Source organism: Suillus fuscotomentosus (genome assembly GCF_016647785.1).
Source record: "Suillus fuscotomentosus strain FC203 chromosome Unknown F5891scaffold_196, whole genome shotgun sequence".
NCBI classification, from domain to species: domain Eukaryota; kingdom Fungi; phylum Basidiomycota; class Agaricomycetes; order Boletales; family Suillaceae; genus Suillus; species Suillus fuscotomentosus.
In genome coordinates, this window is record NW_024539708.1 from 25,786 (window position 1) to 48,186 (window position 22,401).

The 22,401-nt window shown below is 47.8% G+C and overlaps 2 protein-coding genes and 1 non-coding gene across 3 annotated transcripts; 1 reads left to right on the forward strand and 2 right to left on the reverse strand.

The window, feature by feature from the left end:
• Positions 1 to 249: 249 nt before the first annotated feature.
• F5891DRAFT_t135 lies at positions 250 to 323 on the reverse strand. The gene has a single exon. It is a non-coding gene; the product is annotated as a tRNA-Ala (tRNA).
• Positions 324 to 18,874: 18,551 nt separating this feature from the next.
• On the reverse strand, positions 18,875 to 19,283 carry F5891DRAFT_1199621 (uncharacterized protein; the record flags this gene model as incomplete). Its single annotated transcript, XM_041368779.1, has 2 exons — positions 18,875 to 19,175; positions 19,231 to 19,283. 2 exons carry the CDS (start codon positions 19,281 to 19,283, stop codon positions 18,875 to 18,877), a joined length of 354 nt encoding a protein of 117 aa, XP_041216944.1.
• A 1,209-nt stretch (positions 19,284 to 20,492) lies between these two features.
• Positions 20,493 to 21,249, forward strand: F5891DRAFT_1155429 (uncharacterized protein; the record flags this gene model as incomplete). Its single annotated transcript, XM_041365211.1, has 3 exons — positions 20,493 to 20,554; positions 20,602 to 20,722; positions 20,818 to 21,249. The coding sequence occupies exons 2-3, from the start codon at positions 20,711 to 20,713 to the stop codon at positions 21,247 to 21,249; spliced, it is 444 nt and encodes a 147-aa protein (XP_041216945.1). The 5' UTR covers positions 20,493 to 20,554; positions 20,602 to 20,710.
• Between the last annotated feature and the right edge of the window lie 1,152 nt (positions 21,250 to 22,401).

A 22,401-nucleotide genomic window follows, 5' to 3' on the forward strand; every position in this document is an offset into this window, starting at 1 on the left:
CCACTCGACATTCGAGGCGGGGGCTGGGAAGGAGCCTGCGAAAAGCTGCCAGTGTGGCTTCGAGAACAGCCACAAAGTAAGTGGCAGCAAGTCGCTTTGCCAGAAGATTCATCACGTTTCATTAATATTTGTCCCTGAAAACGTGGGGGGAGCGCGTCTTCTGTTCAGTTTTCGAGAGTCATGCAATATTAAAATGTCGAGATGATGCCAAGTAGATGAATAAAAATCACGAGCTACAGCAAAAAACTGTGGACAAATCCGGACTCGAACCGGAGACCCCCCGCATGCTAAGCGGATGTGATAACCAGCTACACCATATGCCCTACAAACTGTAGCAGACATTTGACTGCTTTGATACCATTGATATGACTCATCCATTTCTTGAGCTTGGATATTTGAATCGATCAACTTGAACAATATCCACGATGGCTGGCACGATGTCGATCAAACTTGTATTCAGCGGTGGACTCGAGTTACTATTTGGCAACGAGCGGAATCAATTGGTTCTCATCCCTTCATTTGTGCCATCTGATAATTCCACGCACTTTTCTCCGTCCTCGTCTTCATCTACCTCATCATCATACAACGATACGCCCTCCACGGGAGAGACGAAGGCAGCAGATCTGGAGTACTTGATTTATCACCTTCGTGATCATTTACTCAAAGAGCGCCCGGAATTGTTTATGGAGAATGGGACGATGTGCGCTGTCTCTATTTCTACTGAATCTTTACCTCATAGTATCTCTAGCCGCCCAGGGATCCTTGTGCTGATTAACAACACGGATTGGGAGCTTGAAGGGGAAGGTTCCTACCAACTTCGCAATAACGATGAGATCGTTTTCATCTCAACGCTACATGGCGGATGAGGAAATTCGTGTAGCATCGAGAGAACCGCGAGATATGTTCATGACATCGGGTTGGGGATGAATAAGGTCCTCTTATAGCTAAATATCCCGCTAGCAATCATTGGCACGGGGCCCGCTTCTATAGAAGTGGACGAAACGCATTGTTTCGCACCCCCAGCTCACAACAGTATGTACATCTCCTGTACATCGCCTACTTAGATGTGGGCTACAATCGCCCCTCCTGTCAGGAATAAAGCGACACATGCCGGCGCGAGAACTGGCTAGTGGGCTCGAATGACTGCCTGATGGTAAATGCTTTGTAACATATACATCAGTTCACGATCACAAGGGAGAAAGAAATGATTACATACATAGTTGAACCGCTAAACCTTTACCGTTCTAGCCTGCTGGACATATTTCTGCATGAGCACAACCACCCTCTTGAGGTTCTGACTCATCTTTGCCGAGGTAGGAATGACATCGAGTATGCGCTCGCCGTCCGGCGTCTTCACGATCATCTCTGTCTTGACGTACTCCTCGAGCCTCCTCAGCTTTTTATGCGCCTCCTCGACCGCGTCCTGATCCCCTTCGCCACCCAACAAGTCCGCCTTGTTCGCTATAACCATATGAGCTTTGTCGCTCATTCCTGGTTGGTATTTCTCTAGCTCGTCTTTCAAGTCTCTAAGCTCATCCCATGGTTCTGGGCGAGATAAATCCACAACATAGACGAGTGCGAGGGATCGTTCCATTGAGCGCAGGAAGGAATGACCTAGACCAACATTTTCTGATGCACCGGATATGAGCCCAGGATTGTCTGCGACCGTGAAGCGAAAGGTCTCATGAACATCGAAGTCGTGACCTGGTTCTATGTCAGGCCGGGGGAAATCAGGTGAATGTTGTTCTTGGACATTGTCTATGTCGGAAAGTTCGCGCTCCCGAAGGCGCTCTTCCTCAATAGCAGTTTCATCGAAAATATTTTCCCCCTGAAGGGCGCCTTCGAAGGTTCCATCTTCTGCTACACGAATTACACCAACGATGGGGTTAAGTGTAGTAAACGCATAGCCAGCAACCTCAGTCTTCGCCCGACCGCCAGTCAACGCGCGAAGAAGAGTGCTCTTGCCCGCGTTCGGCATCCCGACAAGTCCGATATCCGCGAGAATCTTGAGTTCGAGGTATAACGTTAAACGCTCACCCTCGTGTCCCCGCGTTGCAAATTTGGGTGAACGGCTGATGGGTGACAAGAAATGCGGATTGCCCAACCCACCGTTGCCACCCCGCGCGACAATATGTCCCAGCCACTCCTGCTGGCCCATTCCAAGAGGTGCATCATCGGAAATCACGACTTCCCCCGTCTTGTCCAAGTCGAGATTGATAGGCGATAGCAGCCTCTGTTTCCTAGCCCAGCGCCTGGCTCTCTCCTCGCGGTAAAGAGCTGCCTCCGCCTGTTTGAACACATCACGATTGACATTATCATCCGCATACCGCGGATAATGCACCCATCTGTTATCCCGAAGCTTCGCATGACGGTCCTCGGGACTGAGCCCTTCCAGCCCCTCCTCCTCCGCTTCCCATTCATCCTTCGCGCGTCGTGAGTCGCCTGGAAGAAGTTCGCGTACCACTGTGCCTAGAGGAACCTTTATGATTGTTGGTGGTGCGTTTTTGCCATTCTGCCATGTCCCTTGGCCATTTCCGCCTGCGGCGCCTCGTACGCGTTTTGGGATGGATGAAAGACTGGTGAGATTGGGTGAAGGGAGAATATAGACGTCGCCTCCACGTCCGCCGCTACCACCTGAAGGAGGCCCCATGGGCTTCCACTTTTCTCGGTGGAAAGCAACGCATCCGTCACCTCCATTGCCTGCATGATGTTGAGTATGCATGAGTGAATTCAGACGTGTACACACCTCCTCGAACGTTGATTATAAGGTTGTCGAGGAAGGATTGGCCCTGCGCGATGTTATTATCAGGTGGTACGCGTAGACCTAGAGGTGCAGCTCACCCCTTGTCTTCGCTTCCACTCAGTCTTTCGTTGCCGTCGAAGAAAATCCTGCAAGTTGTCTTCATCCTCTTGTGTCTCTATGGCAGCATTCGAAGCTTCCTGACGCGCTGCGCCACTGCAGTAAAATAGCCGTCTCTGTCTGAATAGAGACCTGCAGAATGGTCTTAACATACAAGCGATGAAGTTTCGAAGTAAAAATTGGGTGATCCTAAAGAAGTAAACATAAATTACAAACACTGAACAACTTCTACATGTAGTACAGTACTACTATTATGTAGTACACCGATTCAATATAGTCAATATATATTACAGTAGTACCATGTTTTTACAATCGGCAGAAGGTCATACATAATGTTGCCTACACTAACAGTCCTTATAACTGAAGTATGAGCAAAATCGTAAGCTACAAGACATATACAAGCGTCAAAATCGACTCGGAAGTACGTCTTTCAATGACATCTCATCACAATCTGTTTTCACTTTCATGTGCTGTCAAACCTAATAGATGGCTTGGTGTCAGTGCATGCACAGACCCTTCTCGTGGTCGTTCTGTTCGTAACTCGTTTCTTGAACTTGACGGGGACGTCGACTTTAGTGGCAGTTGTGGTGAGGTTATGAGCGTGGAGGTACTGATGCGCAACAATAGCGATGCAGCAGTTTCATCCTCTGGAGTGTACACTGGCGAGGACAATACTGTGTCGCTGGGACTCCGTCGTGGAGAAAAACCCAAAAAACAAGGTTGCATCTGTGTTCCCGACTGCGGAAGGATTGTACTCGGAGAAGGGAGCGTCAGAACGGGTGGAACTCCGGAGACGGAGGAGGAGCTCGTGAATATTGCGGAAGTTGGAGGTGTTGGAAGCTGTTGTGATGGAGACTTTGAAGAGCGCGGAACTGGCCGGGTAGATGGTGACTGGGACGAAGTCAGGGCTCTCCGAGTCCGTTCTTGCGAATGTGGAAGCCAGGTAGAGATGGATGGCAGGCGGGAGGATGAGTCCTCAACGGATCCCACTTCAGTCATTGCACCATCTTCCTGCTCGACGTCATGCTTCCTTCGCTTGGACCCTCTGGCTTCAGAAGAAGATGACTGGCAAATGCACTGCTTGCACCCATCTTCCTCGAGGCGCTTCACCTTCTCTGTCAGGTCCTGAAGATACGCCACCGTTCGTACCAGTATCTCAAGTTTGAATTCCTTTTCTCCTGCCTTCACCTTTCCTTTGCCCTTCTTGCGTTCGTCGTCTTCATCCTCATCACTGACCTCTACAGCTTCATTGACTCGCTTGTATTCCGCAGGCACAAGCTCTCTTAAGGCGGCCAGAGCATCATTAATTTTGGTGCGTCTGGCTTTTTCAATGAGCGAGTGATTGATCTTCCGCTGAGCTTCACGTGCAGAGCGTGAAAGCGCGCCAGGTTTGCGACCGCGACGTTTGAGTTGTGGTGCTGGAGTATCATAAGCGTCATCTTCAGCCTGGTCATCGCTGGAAATTGGGCTAGACAATCGAGGATTGACCGACTGCGGAGGTATTGCAACAGCAGCGCCCGAAGCCGAACGCAAGCGCTTTGCCCTACGTGGGGTGCTTTCGGCGTACATGTCCATCTCTGCTGGACCTTTGAGAGGTGCAATTGCAATGGGTCGGAAGAGATGCATATGACAGTTCATATTCTCATCCGCAAGGGCTTATGAACGACATGCGACACGTTTGTCAAGTGGTGATTGGCTGGGAGTGTGGACCCCGTAACGGATGGACAGCATCACAATGGCCTGTAATGCTCTTTATACAACGTGCCTATAATTACTGGCGGCCCTCTCGAAACCCCTCGCACGACTGGTTTTGAGCGATCTTATTGGCCCTTGGAAAAACGCACGTGTGCGAAGGGTTTAAGCGCCCACATATTATCGACCTTCGATACAAAAGCATTTCCCAGCTCCGCAGTGGCTGGCTACGTGGAGGGAAATTCGCTGGTGGATCCACGAAATGCCGAGCATGCAATCCACGTACAATACCCATTTACAGTGAATTTCTTCCGCGTCACGGATACTCCTTCAGGGGTTTGTGTCATTCAATATGTTATGGTACGTGAAATGGTGAAAGACTCGAAGGAAAAAGTCGTCCAGCTTTCTGGAGAGAATCTACAGACCCTCACAGATGCCAGCTATGGCTCATGCCGTTCTATTACGAAAGATCACAAGATACGACATCCAGGAAGATGACGCACGAGCACGATGATCATTGCGTATTAGCTTGCACATATGAATATTCACGATTGAATAACCCTTGAAGCTTTCTCAGGTAGCATCTTCAAATAATTCAATTTCATGGATAGGATCGCCGGCGATACCCATAAACTTGCTTCAGAACCCGTCGTGTTGCTCAAACAACTCGACTACGAGCTCGAGCAAGCGCAGCTGGACTGGTACTACGTAACAGCATCAAGACAATGACACTCGAGGGTAAGCTGAAGCCTCGCTATTCTGACTGATTATCATCATCCGCAGCTCTCCTTTGACAGCAAACGTGACATTGACAACTGGACCCCTCAGTGTCATGGCCTATCCTTCTTTCGGAGGAAGAAAAGGGCTGCGTGCCACTGACGTCCGGCATCAAACATCACATCCTCGCCGACGTCTGTAATGTTAGCATACCAGCAGACGGTGACGGTGTTCCGCTCTGTGATGCAAACATAGTTCTTGTTGTTGTTTAGGTGTGGAGACGGAGGGGCAAGATTAGGAGACACTGGCATTACCTGGACGCACAGATGAGCTGTTTAAGAAGGCAAGTCCCAGCACTATTGCTTTGACCCAAATTCTGAGTTCGATTAAGATGCCATCGGGGCTTTTGGACCCAACTGAAATGAATGATATCAGACAGCAGGAAACAGTGGTCGGGCACGGATAGCAGCGCGGAGCAGTTGGAACACATTTTGTGCACGCCTCCGCGAATGTGTCTTGCGATATGCGGGGACTGCGGCTATGCTGCTAGTACTTACTCAGTCCATAATTGTTTTGGTTGAAGTTTTATTCGCCACTTGATTGGTTACTGAAACCTCTCAAAAGCATTTCATGAACCTGTGGGACGCCGTTCGAAATTTCACTTAGGTAGGCACAGGTACTACTGCCTTCTCACTTTCATTCCTCTGCTAATGATTCACGTCTGTGGCGTCGCATTACATGATGTGTACTGGCAGGATACATCCACCCATCGCGAATGTATGACTCATCGATGCATCATCGCTTTCAGCTTCGCAACCTCGACCCGACGATATCACTGAAAGCATGCGTGTTGTTCGGTGCGTCAGGTCATCGAACAATTCTTTGTTAAGAGTATTGATATTACGCATAGTGAAAAAAAAACTCTAATCAAAACACCCATCCGTCATCATCGCTCTCAGCTTCGCAACCTCTACCCGGGGAATGACATCGATTTCAAATGGTGCTGCATGAGAAATGACCGCATCATTGAAAGCGTGCGTGTTGATGGGTGCATCAGGTCGTTGAACAATGCGGAAAGACCACAAAAGAAGTGCGAGGGTAATGTACAACGATTGATTCGCGAGGTGCAGGCCGGGACATACACTTTTAATGATAAGTGAACTTCGTTGATCGGTCTGAAAATCGACGTCGGAACGACTAACCGTCTACCAAAGCCAAATGTGATGAATTTCGTATGATCGTCATTAAGGCGACCTTCTGAATCAAGCCAGCGCTGAGGATTAAATGTTTCGGGATCTGGGAAGACGGTAGGATCGCGAGAAAGAGTCCTGAAAAGACGTGCTTAATGAACCAATGTATACCGTGAAGCGACGCCATACCAATGGCAGCCGTAGACTGTTGCACCCTTGGGAATGCAGTATCCTCGCTGATTGCAGGCAGGCTAGAATGAGAACGTGGGTTACAACAAATTAAGACACTGACCCACAAAATATCCTTGGTTGCACGGTGGGGAAATCCTGAGCACATATCAGTATCGTTTAGAGCGTGCCAAAATTCGAATTTACCTATGCGGACGATAGGTCTCCACCTCAAAGTTTCCAACAAGAATGCGTGCAATTGAGGAAGGGAGCTCAAGTCATTGAAGGTCGGCGCTATATGAGAAATTAATTGAGAAATCAAAATCTTTGTACCCCTTTGATTTGGTATTACCTCTGTCTGACCCGATCACTGTGTCTAGCTCTTCATGCACCTTTGCCTGAGCCAGTGGATGACATGCTGCAGCCATAACAGTAGCGGTAATTCCAACAGCGGTCTGAACAGAAAGTGAGTTCGCGAAGATAAATAAGTTGCATGGCTTACTGTATCAGATCCCGCCCCAAAGAGTGATCCAGCAAGATACGACATCTCATCTATAGAGAGTTTATGTTCTTCGGTGTTTTCCAATAGTGTCTTGGTGAAGGAGGGGCCAGCTTCATTCCGATCCTGCGTACAACAAGATGTAAGTCACATACATTTACCAAAACAAAAAACCCTTTACCACTTCACTCTTGACGCGCCTTAGTTGATGCCTAAATAGCTCAAGCTCCTCATGATGCCACTCATCAAGTTGTTTGCCGTAACCAGGCAAGTGTCGCAAAAGGGGCACGCGATCGACCAGATAAGCTCCTGGGAGAATCGTGGCATGAAAGTGTTCAACAACTTTGTGGATACGAACAACTTCGAGATCGGCGTTGGCAGTGGGAGTGGATTTCCCATAAGTCACCTGAAGAATGACTGATGCTGCATACCTTAAGATACCATATCTATGAAAGGATCACAAAAGACCTTGGGAGTGACGTACCGCTTTGCATGCTTCTGATGGTTCGTCGGGTCATTCAGCACATCCAATATAAAGTTCATCGCGTTCTTGCGCTGCATATCTTGGTATTCTTGTGCCGCCTTTGGTTGTAAATGAGGGTGTACTGCTTTTCGGAGGCGCCGGAAGCGTTCTCCGGAACGAGCTAGGGTGATACGCATTTCATGTGAGAGCATCTCACTCGCTGCAACGGACCGAGGTCGGTCTACCAGTGATCCACCTTCTTTCTCCATTATGTCTACAACTGCCTGGTAGATAGGTTATTGTCGGATGAAGCTCAAAGTTTGGGCAGATAATCAGATTACCTCCACGCCACCGATGACGATGATGACTTGGCTACCTTGTCGGAACGACACAACCGGCCCATACTCTCGGACAAAGTTGGTCAGGGCATAGGCAATGCTGAGTAGATGATCTACGTCAATCTACAATATTTTGTATAACACTGCCAAAACTCACTTTACAGCAGGCAAAGCATTATTCCAGAACCAACGGGCGGGAGGCCCAGGTGGAAGCGGGATGCCCTTCCTTGCTAACGAGAATTTCTTGTATAAAACGACGAGTGCCACTACAACTGCGATGATGCCAGCGGCACAGTTGGCACTCTTAGTGAGAGCGTTCAGGATCCAAATCATGTGGTGTTGGGCTGGACAGGCGTGCAACATCTTAATCGACGTAGATTGTGTCTGATAAGCCATGCGTGTCCATCCTCTTATATTACCTCGCCCTCTGTCTGTTATTTGACAACCAATTGAGATGCATCACTGCGGTGACAGCCTCGTGGTGGGGGTGGGTCACTCCAAGAGCCGAATCAGAGTCTGCAAACGCTGATAGAGTCACCGATCATTCTCCGACCTTGCGGCTGGTTGTTCGAGGACAAATACGGTCCGGTGACGTTCAGAATGGTTAGACTGAAGGCACGGCCAGCCTACAACACAAGGATCTCGATGATGCACTCACTATTTCAGCTTTCTCTGGAACAAAGATTAACCAGCTTGAGGATGATCTGGTTATCGGTCTTAAACATCACCACGCCCTCCCACCTGGTGTCGCCACGTGTTGGATTATGGACAAGGCCACTCAGTCAGGGGTAAACATGAGGAAGAAGAGCCCGGAGTTCGCTTGATCATTACAAGCGATGCATTCTTCGGAAAATTGGGTCAAGCGTGGAGTAACCTTCAGCCGTGGAGAATTTTTGGCTTCTACCAACAACCGTCAATACATGCCCCTGCTTCGTCGCCAGCGATGACCTTGCTTTCGTTTTTAATAACGAGCACACTTGAAACGGTATTTTGGAAGGACAGAGACTGGTCACAATATTAATCGTAGCAAATGTATGAGCGAGGACTACGAATGCGGAAAATGCCGTTGTTTGTAATTGTGGACGATTCGCAGAATCAACGGGTTGGCATATGACCTTGCAAGCAAGGTGACAGCAAGTCTGGTATTCATGGATAATTATATAGGGCTAAATGCAAATCATTAATGCTATATAAAATATTGCTGAGGGAGCGTTTATGGACGCGTCAGCAGGTACTTGTTGCATAGATAGATTGTAAAGTCCGTGACTCACCGAGTGAGGGTTGAGCGAAAAAAAAACATGGTGGAAATACTGAAACCGGTGTGAGACGACGGATGTATGAAATGTGGTAGTGGCGCGTACCCAGGCTGGGAGGAACTGGAGGTTTCAGGAAGTTCTGGTTGCAAATTCTGTGGTTGGCGCTTGAACTTGAAGCTGCCGACGCTGTGGCAGCACTTGTTCGTCTTCAAGAAGTCCCTGCGAACCTTGAGTGACTGACACAGTCGAGATTTCCTGCAAGATTCGTGCAGTCAGTATTTTCAATCATTGTCCCATCTCTGGGCAGCGAAAAAGCGCCGATGGTAGTGATGGGGTCATCCTTGCGCTTGTATGATGACAGCAAGCCGTCGAATACCTTGGTTTTGATGTCTTCCTCAATGCGTGAAAGCCGAATTCAAGAGTTGGCTAATCCTTGACAGCTTCCTCTTCAGATGATGGAGGAGCTGCTGTGACTTCAAGTTGGAAAGAGTCCTGCAAGACACATGAATACCGTTGCTCCGGTCAGCGACCTATACAATAAGATTTAGCATTAATGCAGGAACTCGAACATATATAAACATGCCTTGTGTACCCTTGCGGTTACTGGAATATTCTTGCAAGTGCCACGTGCTACATCCACGAGCGCAGCATACTAATGGTTGGGGTAGGTAGACGCCAACAGCCTCTTGCCTTGGCGACATTTCATGAGCCCACCTCAGTGCTCACTTGCTCATGGACTGCAACTGTAACTTGTGAAAACGCTGTGAAATTTAATGTCCGACATCAGCAGCCATGGCAGGCACCCTGATCTTCACTGGCACTGTTTCTCAACGGATATGCCAGTATAGTGAACAGTAACAAATATAGCGTAACCTAGTGGATATCAACGAGTCAATGACAAATGGTGCAACTGCAAATGATACATGCATCCGTCATCATCCGAGTCGCTGTCAGCTTCGCAACATCGGTGCATCAGATTGTGGAATGGGCCTTGATATTACACATAGAAAACGAACCCTAATCTATACACCCATCTGTCATTGTCGCTCTCAGCTTGACCCGGGGAATGACATCGATTTCAAATGGTGGGCCTGCATGGGGAGCGACCGTGTCACTGAAAGTGTGCGTGTTGATCGGTGCTTAATGTCGTTGAACAATGCGGAAAGACCACAAGCTTTGCGAGATGCAAGCCGGTCCGCCATGGTGATCACTTGAGCCTGAAAGTACAGTATAAAAGGATGAATCGATCGTTACTGACTCCGATTCTAGAATTTACGTAATACACCGGTCTTTCCTATACTCATGAGTTTACAGTCGGCCTTGGAACGATTAGCTACGTACCGTGCCAACAACACGCGCGCTTCGCAAGATATATTCCGAAATGGACTTCTAGTGCTTCAGAAAAGCGGTTTCAAAAAGTTGGGAGACGACGGCAAGCCATTCCGTAGTCATCCACGCCTGTTATTTGAACTCAAGTCATTCTGGTGTTCCTGCAGCCTGGACATCCCTAGAACAATTGGCATTAGCCTCAATAGACGTCGGACGACTCGATATAGCAGATGTGTGTCCTTTTCTGCTGTTCTAAGTACTTACCTCACCCTAAGCTCAACCCCATTTCTATATAGCAATGCCTCCAGCTCATTGCCGACAATTTCCCCAACTCCCCACGCGTCGACTGTCTCATAGGTATCCGAATGGAAGCTACAGAGCCTCCAGAAACAGCCCTTAAATACTACGCCGACATACTTGAAGCCGACTCCGCCAATGTCGTGCGTGCTTTCATATACGTGTCTTTCGTGTGCTTACTCTCACTATAGGCAATCTGGAAGCGACGAATATCAGTCCTGAGGAGAACAGGAAAGGTAGAAAAGGCCCTGAACGAACTCGTGCAATTTGTGGATACTTTCTATACGGACGTTGAAGGGTGGCTAGAACTCGCAGACATCTATGCGTCGTGTAACCAGTGCGTCTTCATTCTATAATACTATCACACGTCCTATTCATTTTGTTTGCTCGTACAGATATGATCACTCCTTCCAGGCGCTCTCACATGTTCTGCTCCTAACGCCCCAGAACCCCTTCTACGTCCTCCAAGCCGCTGAAACAGCCTACACCTCAGAAGACTTTCCCCTCGCTATCAAGATGTTCCTCACCGTCGTAGACATGACCGATGCTGATGATTCAGAACAGCTTTTGCAAGAATCCACACCTCTCGGGATCACTGTGCGAGCGTGGTTCGGCGTGAAACTCGTGCGTTTTTTTCTCTTGCAAGGGCTGCTGAATATCGATGTAATTCTTTTAAAAAACAGTGTGCTCGTCGGATAGCACAGAATGCGAACCTGAAGTCTTCATCGAATACTAGTGCGCCGAAGAACCTGGGATTACTAGATGAACTGGCCGCGGAGCGTCTTCGAGTTGCGTATTCAAGTTCGGGTCAGAAGGGTGAGATCGCGAAAGGGAGACAAGAAGTTTTCGCTTGGGTCGCGACTCCCCTTGCGTAGGCATGCAGTTGATTTCCTTTCTCTTCTTCAGCTACGTCCAGTCCCGTCTTGTTGGCATTTATGACGTTCACTCAGACATGATCAAGGGAAGAGATAGTCATCAATGTACTAGACAAATGCCCGAGGTAAATACTATGACAAGACTGAAGTTGCGGGCGAGCACGCGTAGCGCCTGACCTGAGACAGAGGGATAAGCTGCACACAGGGATGGTGAGTTGCCTCGCTGCGACTGCACTGTAGGTGTCCTCTTGTCTCTTCTGGTGTGAATTCCAGGCGAACGATGGCTTCTGAATTCAAAAGACCAACTCTGAGGCACAAATTTGAGGACCATGGGAAGGCTGTTCGAGATTTCGTCTTCTGATACGACAATGTCCAAATTGTGTACAGGGCTTCTTGTCGGGAAAGTATGGAACTTCGAGGGTAGTAGGGAATACGGAATTGTATCAGGCAGAGTGAACATCACAATTTGCATTCGAGAACCCGGGCCTGGGGTGGTGTGAGACAACGGACAGCTGTGATACTATTACATACTAGTACATACACCAAAACAAAACACAAGCTTAGTAGGTACTACTATGTACTACTAGTCAAGGATGATACGCATCGAACTCTGATTTAAGATAGCACCAATAGGTTGCCAGGCGCGTACCGTACCAATCTTCCTAAAGGTCTTTGGGCCCACTTTATTCACCACAATCCAGCGACGAACCGTCTGAGCTGGTTCCGAGGTGACATCCACGATCCAACAATCTCCCATTTTCGGAGGGCTGCTACAATGAATCCATGCCAAGACGACGAATGGCGTCCTGTGGCCTTCAATTTGGAAGCATAGAACCCTCTTATTCCACCCCATAATCTCATTACCATAGGTCAACTTTCGCCCAAAGTTCATCTCCCCCATGAGTTTCGAATAGTGGTGTAAGGAACTCGCATGAAGTGCGGCAAAAAGTGCTTCTTGAGAACCTTGAATCTCATTCGATGCGACCATGTCTGATGTTGCCAGGCCATGCTGGAGTTGTTGTATAATCGGATCTGTGTTGCAACCATTGGCCGTCAGAAACCAGGTACAGAAGGTGATCTTGTTCATCTCTCCTCCCCCGTCCCCAATGTCAGTACTCATCCCCATTACGCATCCTACGAACCGAACCGCAATGTGTAATCCATCGTCAGCTATCTTCATATCCTTCTGATTGTGGTGGTGTAGGGTTTCCGGGTGGAGCCCTGCGAGAGCAGCCCCGGGAAACCGTTCGTTCCAAAGATTAGGGGCTGTTATATGGGGCATCCAATGTTTTCCATCTACTGCATCGGGCTCTGGAGAGTCGTGTAGCAATGGCCATACTCTTCCTGACATTATGGCTTTTGCCATCATGCGTTCCCACATAGATTCAAGTGCTGCAGTGCTCGAATTGCGATCAGAGGCTCCAGATGGATTAATTGGCACTTTCTCCTCGTCGCTGAGCAACCCATAGAGCCCCAACAGGCGGTCCACGGGGTACATAGATTGTCTGTGACTGATTTGCCAGATGAGGCTAATCAGGTTCACATGTCCATTCTGCTCGAGTTCCTCCTTCATCTGGAAACGCAGGTTTCGGGTTTGCCAATTGCGTGGGACAGAAATGACCAATTCCTTGCCTGGATGAATGAAGTTGTAATCGGTTCCACCTTGTGGTTTTTTCAGGGAGCCGTTCCGCAATATCTTGTGGTACCAGTCCAGTAAGCGTAATAGATCGACGCGCAGTTCTTGTCCATCAGGGAGGATATGTTTATTTGGCAACAAAAACTCCTGGTATGTCCACACTCTCCAGAACCATTCATCTCCAATGACAGCATCAAGCACTGCGATACTTTCCCAAATCCTCGGTGCATTGTCTTGCACGGAGGCATTGACATCCATGATATCGCACGAGAGGTCCACAAGTTGTGCGTGTGCCAACGGGAAATTCAAGTAGTTGCTGGGCACCACGAGGCAGGCTGTTGCGCCGCGATAGTAGTGGTTCATTTTTGGAATCTCGACAGCCTTTTCTTCGTCTGCCTCTGGGCTGTTGCTTTGGTTGATGCAGATGGCGTCCATCCACATCCATTTAACCCTTTTACCTGCCTTACAGTATGCCAGGATCGTGTCCCACTTTGCGGGATCTGAAATAGCCACGGGCCATTCGATAGTGGGCAGGATCATCTGGTGTTTAATTTCTCCCCACACTTGCGAAACCACAAGGTAAGGTGGAATGGTATGGCCTGTCTCCTGAAGGTATATCTGTTGATCCTTCAAAACCTCATTCTCGCAGTCATAGAGTCGTAGTGGGGCTTTCGCAAGGCTGTGATGAGCGGATGCACAGCGTCAATTCGACAACAAATCTAGTATGATCTAGCTCTCACACATTTTCCCTCAGGTCATGTTCCTCGCTATTCATTTCGATATTCAAACCTCCAGGTTCTGCATCATCAGCTGACTTTAGTCCGGCTGCTGCCTCAGGGCCTGCTCCAGGCTGAGATCTGCTACCTGTGTAGTGGAGTGCCTCCAAGTCCAACTGACTGTCGCTCTCAGTGGCCAGGACAGGTTGAAAGGCCTGCAGGGCCTCCCGGAATGTGAGTAGGCCAAGACTTCCTTCCTGCAGGTTGTTTAGTGCCCACGAGCCGAACTTATGAACGCCCTCTGCTCTAGACTCGGACTCTGGATCCATTGAGATAAGTGGAGGGCGGTTAACCTGGTATGCATGTCAAAGACATCCGGGGGTATGAACTTCTAACTCATACCAGAATGCAGCTGCGCGTTTGGGAGTTGAGGAATTGGTAGGCACAATCAGGGCTCCGTGACTCGGAAAAACACCCTACGGAGTTAACGACGAACTTTCAACTCACTCCCACCCTCGAGGGGTTTTTGATACCAGTTTTTAATAGTTTTGACACACTCAAAATATGTTTTTTCCTGGTCATTTCGACATTTTTCGCTACGGGAGCGCAAAGGTCCACTGTGCAGGCTCTTACGAAGCTATTGGAACTGTGGTATCCTGTTATTAAGGCGGCCTGTTCTCCTCCTCCTCCGGCTTCTCTGATAGCAAGTGAAACCTGACTATTGGTTTCGAGGAAGGCTTTTTGGTCCATGTGGCGGGATAGTGGGAAGGTGATAAAAAAAGGCAGGACGGGACAAACATATCAATGTGACCTCAAGTGCATTATTCGGTGCTACTTAGGTACTGCCATAGAACTCAACCCTATCTGGAAGTTGTGCGAGGTTCGGAGGTGACTCAATCGTGTGTCATTGCGCCCGACGCTGTCGAAGAAGTTTATCAAGTTTGCAATTATCGAGCCGAGTGAATTGTTCATTATACCTCTCAATTTGCCAGTTTGTCGGTCACATCTTAACTACTGTTCGGGATTTTCAGATGTTCCGATGCTTATATATCTCAGAGTTGTCTCAGAGAGTCAATTGATAGACTATATGTTCCTGGGATCAAATATTGATATATTAGAGTTGACGGTTGATGCTTGTTCATATGTGGCTTCTCCTGTGCCTCGGCCTCGGAATGCTTCCGTTTCGATGGACGAGAGTGAGAAGAGAGTGAGAATGCACAATATTATACCTAACGCCAATACTACAAATACTCTTTATAAGTGACTATCCAACTCCGATAACCAGCATCATCGAACTGTCCAGCTATCCGTGCCTTGCCATCATGTTTCAATTGTTCCAGGTAAGAAAGTCATCTCTTTGCGCCAGTATTATCCTGACACGCCTGACCATGATGACCATTACCTATTTCCTTTCTATGCCATCTACATCACACAACAATGGCAATGAGCACCGCGTCACGACAATACTATACTATCCCTAACACTCACCACGATCAACCGTGCCTCAGGTGTTCCAAGCACTCTTAGCCAGTGCGCCAGACTTGGACGAAGACCGAACATCTGAGAGGTAGACTGTGAGTGCTGAAGGGTGATACCAGGCGAACGAGGGGTTGAGGGATTTTTGGGATTCCACATTGTTATTTTGGTCGATGCAACACGTGTCAACCCAGAGCTAGCGAAACCCCGCTTGATGAGCTACTTTTCAGAATGACTGCAACTTCATAAGACCGATTGCATTCAACTTGTACATGATGTTGTCTTGGATGTCGTGCAGCAGGCTGCAGCTGCTCATTCCCACCCCATCAATAGAATGACATGACATACGGAAGTACGTCGCCAAAATATCTGCGATGGGCTTTGTGTTGAATCCGAGTATCTCTGGCACGAACGGATAATCAACTGCTTGCCACTCTGGGCTTGTGGTTGCCATGTTGTAGTCCGCGAAAGATACAGTTGCGGGCTAGTAGCTTGAAACACAAGGGAATGGTTGTATCGAACCGGGATTGCGGCGGGGACGAATGTTATGGTGGGCAGATGGGAAAATGCGCGTGGTTCAACTGCACTGCCAATTAATGCACATATGCATGGTTATGCAAATTTGTCAAACAATCTACTCCTGTTGTATGACAGCTAGTAGCCCAAGGCCTCCGAGAAGTGCATATTTAAGTTGCGGGAAATCATTCTGCGTGGCATGATCAGCGTTATTGGGCATGAACGAGATATGCATGAAAAACAGACTACTAAGTGGCACGCGTATTTTCAACTAGGACAGTGAAAGAGGCTTACCATAGCAATCGTCACGTAGCCGATGTACGGAAGAAACCTGGGGATAAGATATAAGTGGATTGGAGGTGTAGTTAGAATATTGAACAGTAAAAGAGACGTGTCAGGACTCAGACTGCACAAGCTTTGCCTTCAAACCGGATGGGAATAAGGCGAAAGACACATACCCGCGAACTTTGCCAATGATATGTCTTCGGTCGAGCCATTCAAGGCCTTGGTAAAGGTCAATGTCGTCAACATGATTGTTGTCGCCTTTCGTGAGCATCAGTTGATGTTCCCCCGGTGGGAGTTTGAGCTTTGCTAGTCTGGGGTATGGTTGTAATTAGTCATCGAATGTCTTTGACTTGCTAACCCCTGCAACGAACCACATACGGCGCACTGGAGACACTCACCTGTTGTTGATGATGCGGTTCTCCGTATAATTGTCAAATGGGATGAAGACATCCCGGGTCTCCAGGACGCGGTGCACGATGGGTATTTCGGCGCCAGGGATCCTGTATACTGTGATATCGCCTGTATGGTAGCGTTGGCCTGGAGGGTTGGTAAGGAAAAGAAGGTCGCCACGGTAAAACGCTAGTTCCATTGAGCCACTGTAGATATAGGATAAATGAATACACAGGACCCAGTTTAGGGTGGGGAGAAATGGAGGTTTCAAGTTGAATGCCTGACTGAGCGAGGATCGTACACACCTGAGGACAACGACAATTGGAGATTCTGTGTTCAGAATCAGGCCGAGACCTTTCCATAGCATAAGGCCAGATGCAACGACGGAGGCAAAGTTGAGAATTTGGAGCAGAAACTGAAGGGACAGGGAATATAGAAGCATATGGGGTCACATCAAGGACACGTCGGCACAAATGAAACGAAAGACAAGTCGGTACTCTGCAGAATGATCGAAAACGCTGGGACGGACGTGTCGGAATCCTAGTCGACGGAACATCTTGAGCTCATTTGAGAACATCACTACTACACGAATAGGAAATTGGGAGAAGACGACGGGCCAGGTGAAGTTGACGCGGCCCTGCCGCGGTCGTGACGCGCCTGTGACGCGGCACTGTAACAAATTCCTATGTACAAATCATGTTTACACAACTTCATATCGCATTCCAAACACTTTGAATCATCGTTAATGATCAACATATGAGTGTCTGCCTGCGTACAGGCTCTATAGTGCTGTATTCACCTCTCACCAAATTTACAGTGCTTGTCCTCTGCGTTCATACTACTAGTATGCATCTTGCCGTCCATCACTGAAAACCAAGATCTATGATAAACCCTTATATACACATTATAATCCCAACAATGTCTATAATCGTATAAAATATGGCAGTGCAGAAGCCATAGTCTTGTATAGAAATATATTGTTATCCCTTGCGACCAATCTTTATCATGATTACCTGTGCCCGGCATTAGTTGAATGAATTTGGCTGTGTAAAAACTCAAACGGATTGATAAACACGCTAATTGCTGAAAACAAGATATATATGTGTAGAACACTATCCCCTATGACCAATAATCATCAAGATGGTTTTCATTTAGCATTAGCTGCATGAATCATGTCGTGACAGTACTAAAACTGTACTGAAGTGGTGAAGCATGTTCGAAAAAGTGTCTCTCATTTAGCATTTCTAGCACAGAGGCTCTCCTGTCCAATAAGTAAAAGAGATGGAAATTCTTGCCATCTGTACCATCATATGGACAATTGTTTCATTGGCATCATGGTATTGCGGGTTTTATACTTGATTGGCCAGGAAGTCACATTGGGTTGTATAGGATTATACAGAGACACTCGGTACAATACATGTAGTTTATCAATGCCTCGCCAATTCTCTACCCTAATCTCATCATCAACACCGTCTGCAGGAACAATAACATGGGTTGAACCACAACAGATATCGTTAGTGCCTTGAAGTCCAATGAAAGCAAGGTGTCGCGGCAACTTGACACTATTGTTTCCTTATGCAAAATTTGCACTGCTCAAGTGGTTGACTGAGTTTGGCGGTGCCGGTGTACAATCAAGCTCGGCGGTGCCAGTATAGGATCAAGTTTGGTGGTATATAATCGAACTCGTGGTACCATAGGATGTAACAGGATCGAGTTCAGCCATAGGATCGAGTTTTTGGCCATGGAATAGAAGTTGGTCACAGGGATCAAATCCAAATATGAGATCGAGTTCAGCCATATCATCGAAGACCAGTCATCCTTAGACAGAAACATAGACCACGACATGACATATCCTGTTGCCAGACCATGTAGTACAGTGCGACTTTCTGGATGGCATCCTGTCGAGAAACTTGCAGGAAGTAGCGTTAATGAGTGATTGAAGGCAGAGTAGGTGATAGTGGGGATTGTAAATAAAATCTGAGTCGGATCCTTACTTATCAATGACCGGAAGATATGCTCGGCCGGTGGTGACTGAGGTCTTGACCCTTCCCAAGGGAGTTGTACCTCGTTCGTTTTGAGATCCGGTGGTCAAACTATTTCAGAATAGGAAAAGAGAAGGAGCAGGGTCGGAGCCGGGTAAGGCTGCGAGCTTCGGCGTCAGTTGCAGACAGCTAAAACCAACAGAGATAACGGCAGTTTCGAGCATTGGTCGAGGACACATGGCCAATGTTGACTTTGAAGAAAGGCCAAAATGCAGAATAGGTTTCAAGTGGGATTGAGGGATCATCCAGACCACCATTCACTACTGCCCGATCCCAACAACCGCCAGTGCTTAGCGCACATGCCCAGCGCATGTCAGCAAATGCTGACGTGGCTCGAACATATGCGAACCACACCGGAAGGCGCCAGAATGAGAGGAGTGGAGGAGGGCGAGAAGGAGATGAGGGAGAGGTAAGTTTAAGTCTTGAGTACCTATGGAAATGAGGTAGTTAGCAGCATAAAAATGCACAATACATATTACACGCACCTCTGCAGCTTAGAGAAAGGTACCCACAATCCCTCGGCCGCGTTCAACACCATCAATCTCCAGTAAAATGTCACAGCTCATTCCAAGCACCACATCCCTTCAAGCTTTTGACAGACTGGCAGTGCCTGTTCGAAAAGTCGGCTCAATGTCGAGTAAGAGATGTTAGGACCTCAGAAGCGAAGAAGGATGGCACTGACTGCGTCTTGAGATGAATTGTTGAATCAGAAAATATGACAATGACAAGCAAATGTAGCGAAGCCATGGAGGACGAGTGCAACTCACAGTGGTGTGTGTGAGTTTTGTGTCTAGAATTTTTGAATAGATCAGCGCCATATACGTTGAGCGTATGCCTACAGCATCGACGTCTTCCTATCATTCTGCACTGCTATATAGTATTAAGCAATTTTTACGCATGAATGCAAAAACTATACCACCAGCTTAGAATTCGACATACTGTTAAATTAATGTGTCGAAACGACAAACAAGCTCATGGATCAGGAAAATGATGCTTGATAAGTAGGCCAATACATGGGCATATAAGGACAACACAGATTTCGCCAACCTTATAAGGTAAATATTGTCATACCGGGTTATCCGGTTTTCAGTGATGTCAGTCCTATATTGTTGCATTACCTCTAATTCGTTCATCTATGTTGGTTTTCAGATGCAGTGTCAAATGTTGTCTCACTGTGTCAAGCTTCGACCTCACCCTGCCAAGTTTGATCCACTCTCTATACCCTACACCAACACGTCGAGCCCCAACCATGGCATGTCAGAAGCCTCGTTTAGGCTGCGTCAAGCACTACTCACACCACGACAAGTTCTCCCAAATATCTTCGCAGTCTCTGTACTAATATCAACATCCACACTCTATGCCGCGTCGAGACCTACTACAGTGCCGCGTCAACCATAGCACATACCGCGTCAGTGCCGCGTCAAACAAGTTGTGCCGCGTCAGTTGCCGCTTCAAACCTCCTCCATGCCGCGTCACAGGCGCGTCACGCCGCGTCAAACCTCGTCACCCGCGCGTCACGCCGCGTCAAACTTCATTCATGCCGCGTCACAAGTAGCACATGCCGCGTCAAACCTCACCACCTCAACTGTCACACTGTCCGTATAACTTAGGTACATTTTACTTTACATCTGTCATAATAATTGATATTCTAACAGTGTTCCTTTTCATCCTGACAGAATTAGACGTCGTACACTGTAATTGTCCATAGGCAGTAATAAATTTATTTTACTAAGCATTCTTTCGTTGTCTCCTCTGGGCTCGAGAAACAACCGTTATTATCGCGCTTTTGTAAATCGTATCATGGCCTTTGTGAGTTCTTTAAAATACGGAGTAAACTTGTTATAACCATCTTTTAGCAATTAATCAAACATATATTCAACTTTTTCTATCCCAACGAGACAGAGAATCAAAATTATCCAGATCGGCCGGGTCCGCTGCTGAGTTTTGGGGACCTCATACCCTGCTATGACCGTTCAGGTGCGTCATCCGACATATTCTCCTTGTGAACTCAGATTTGACAAATAGAACTGCCTTTGGTGCATGCTTTCACTCTCGTGGTTGCTCACCGAAAGGCCAGTGATTTTGAAAAACGCATCGAAGCTCGAAACGAAGAATGGAACGATAGCATGCTGTTGAAGATGGCTTGGGCTGATCTCATGATAAGCTATCCTACCAATAGCTTCGTGGCTGATGTCGACCTCGAGTGTCTGACCGCACTAGAAGGAAGGATGTTCGAGGATTCCGAAGAAGCAGGACCTGCAGGCAACCAGCAGTGGGGTTTGGATGCTGGCCAACATCACAGGCGATGGAAATTGTATCTTGGAATTCCTGATGAATGGGTTTCTGCAAGAGATTATAGCGAGAGTGAACTTGAAGTGAGGAAGACATTACCTGCTCCGTTCGATAGATATCTAACTTATGTGATTGACAGCGCGGCCCCTTATTCAGTGATAACTCTGATGCTACATCTTTGGAGTCTGCAGACGAGCTATCCGAAGCTGTAGTTCCTTGTCTGCCGGCCGAAGAATGTCCGCCCGTTAAACGTCGATGTGCTCCACAGGCTCGAAGGGTCCAGAGAGGGAGGAAAAGAAAATAGTCATTGGCTTATTTATACCTAGTTGTACATGGCTCTGAGGCAAATAAAATAACAAAAGAGTGGTCGTGAACTCATCCAACTTGATCTGGAAGTTGAATATAGAATATAGGAATGGCGCGTCAGTGGTCGCGTCAAGGCTCGTCAGTGCCGCGTCACATGCGCGTCACGCCGCGTCACGGCCGCGTCACGACCGCGGCAGGCGCGGCAGGACCGCGTCAAAATAGCTACGCCCGAAGACGACTCGACAAGTTGTAAGTACTGTGGCTGTGCATTCTCCTGTATCATCAACGATTGCCACTATCCTTTGCACTAGTATACTGATGAATCCCCACTGTCCTCTCTCCCGGACTTCCATTGAACAACTTATGTAAAAGAAAAGGAAATCTGTTGTAGTAGATCCCAACTGTAAGTCCTGCTAGTCTCGTTTCGGGCGTTTTAATGGGGTAAGGGCGCCGGATCCATTTGGATTATTGCCGTTAATTCGAGGCTCATCTAACTCCCGTTTTGCAGATATGCCAGCATCTGAAACAGCGGCGTTGTAGGTCGGTGATAAGGGTGGGACAAGAGGAAGAACGGAAGCGTACACCGTGAGGTTGGCGGCCGTATTCACATGTTGGAGGTGGAAGCGAGTGCTGAAGTTTCCTCTGTCGACATTTCAGAGCCAGAAACCATGACAGGCAGTGTTTTATTCGGCTGTGAATTGACAAGTTCAGGTTGATTGTAAATATAACACGAGTCATAGAGTGAAATATCGGTGTTTGGGAAGTTTGGTGAGGCTGAAATACACACCTTTGCGAGTGTCTGCACAGTAGATAAAACAACGAGGCAAGACTGTAGACCCTTCGAACACCACTGCATTTCAAGCCAGGAGTGGAGATAACGATTCCAGAAAGCCTTGTATATATGGCTGATCTTTTCATCCAATGGATTTGGAGCGCGGGAGAGATGAAGGGCCCAGTTTTGACATGCATATTTGAGAGCTTCCAAAACTGATTGACTTCGTTCCTGTGCTTCGTTTGCGAAAGTTATAAAGGCATTCATAGCATGAATGATCTTTCTG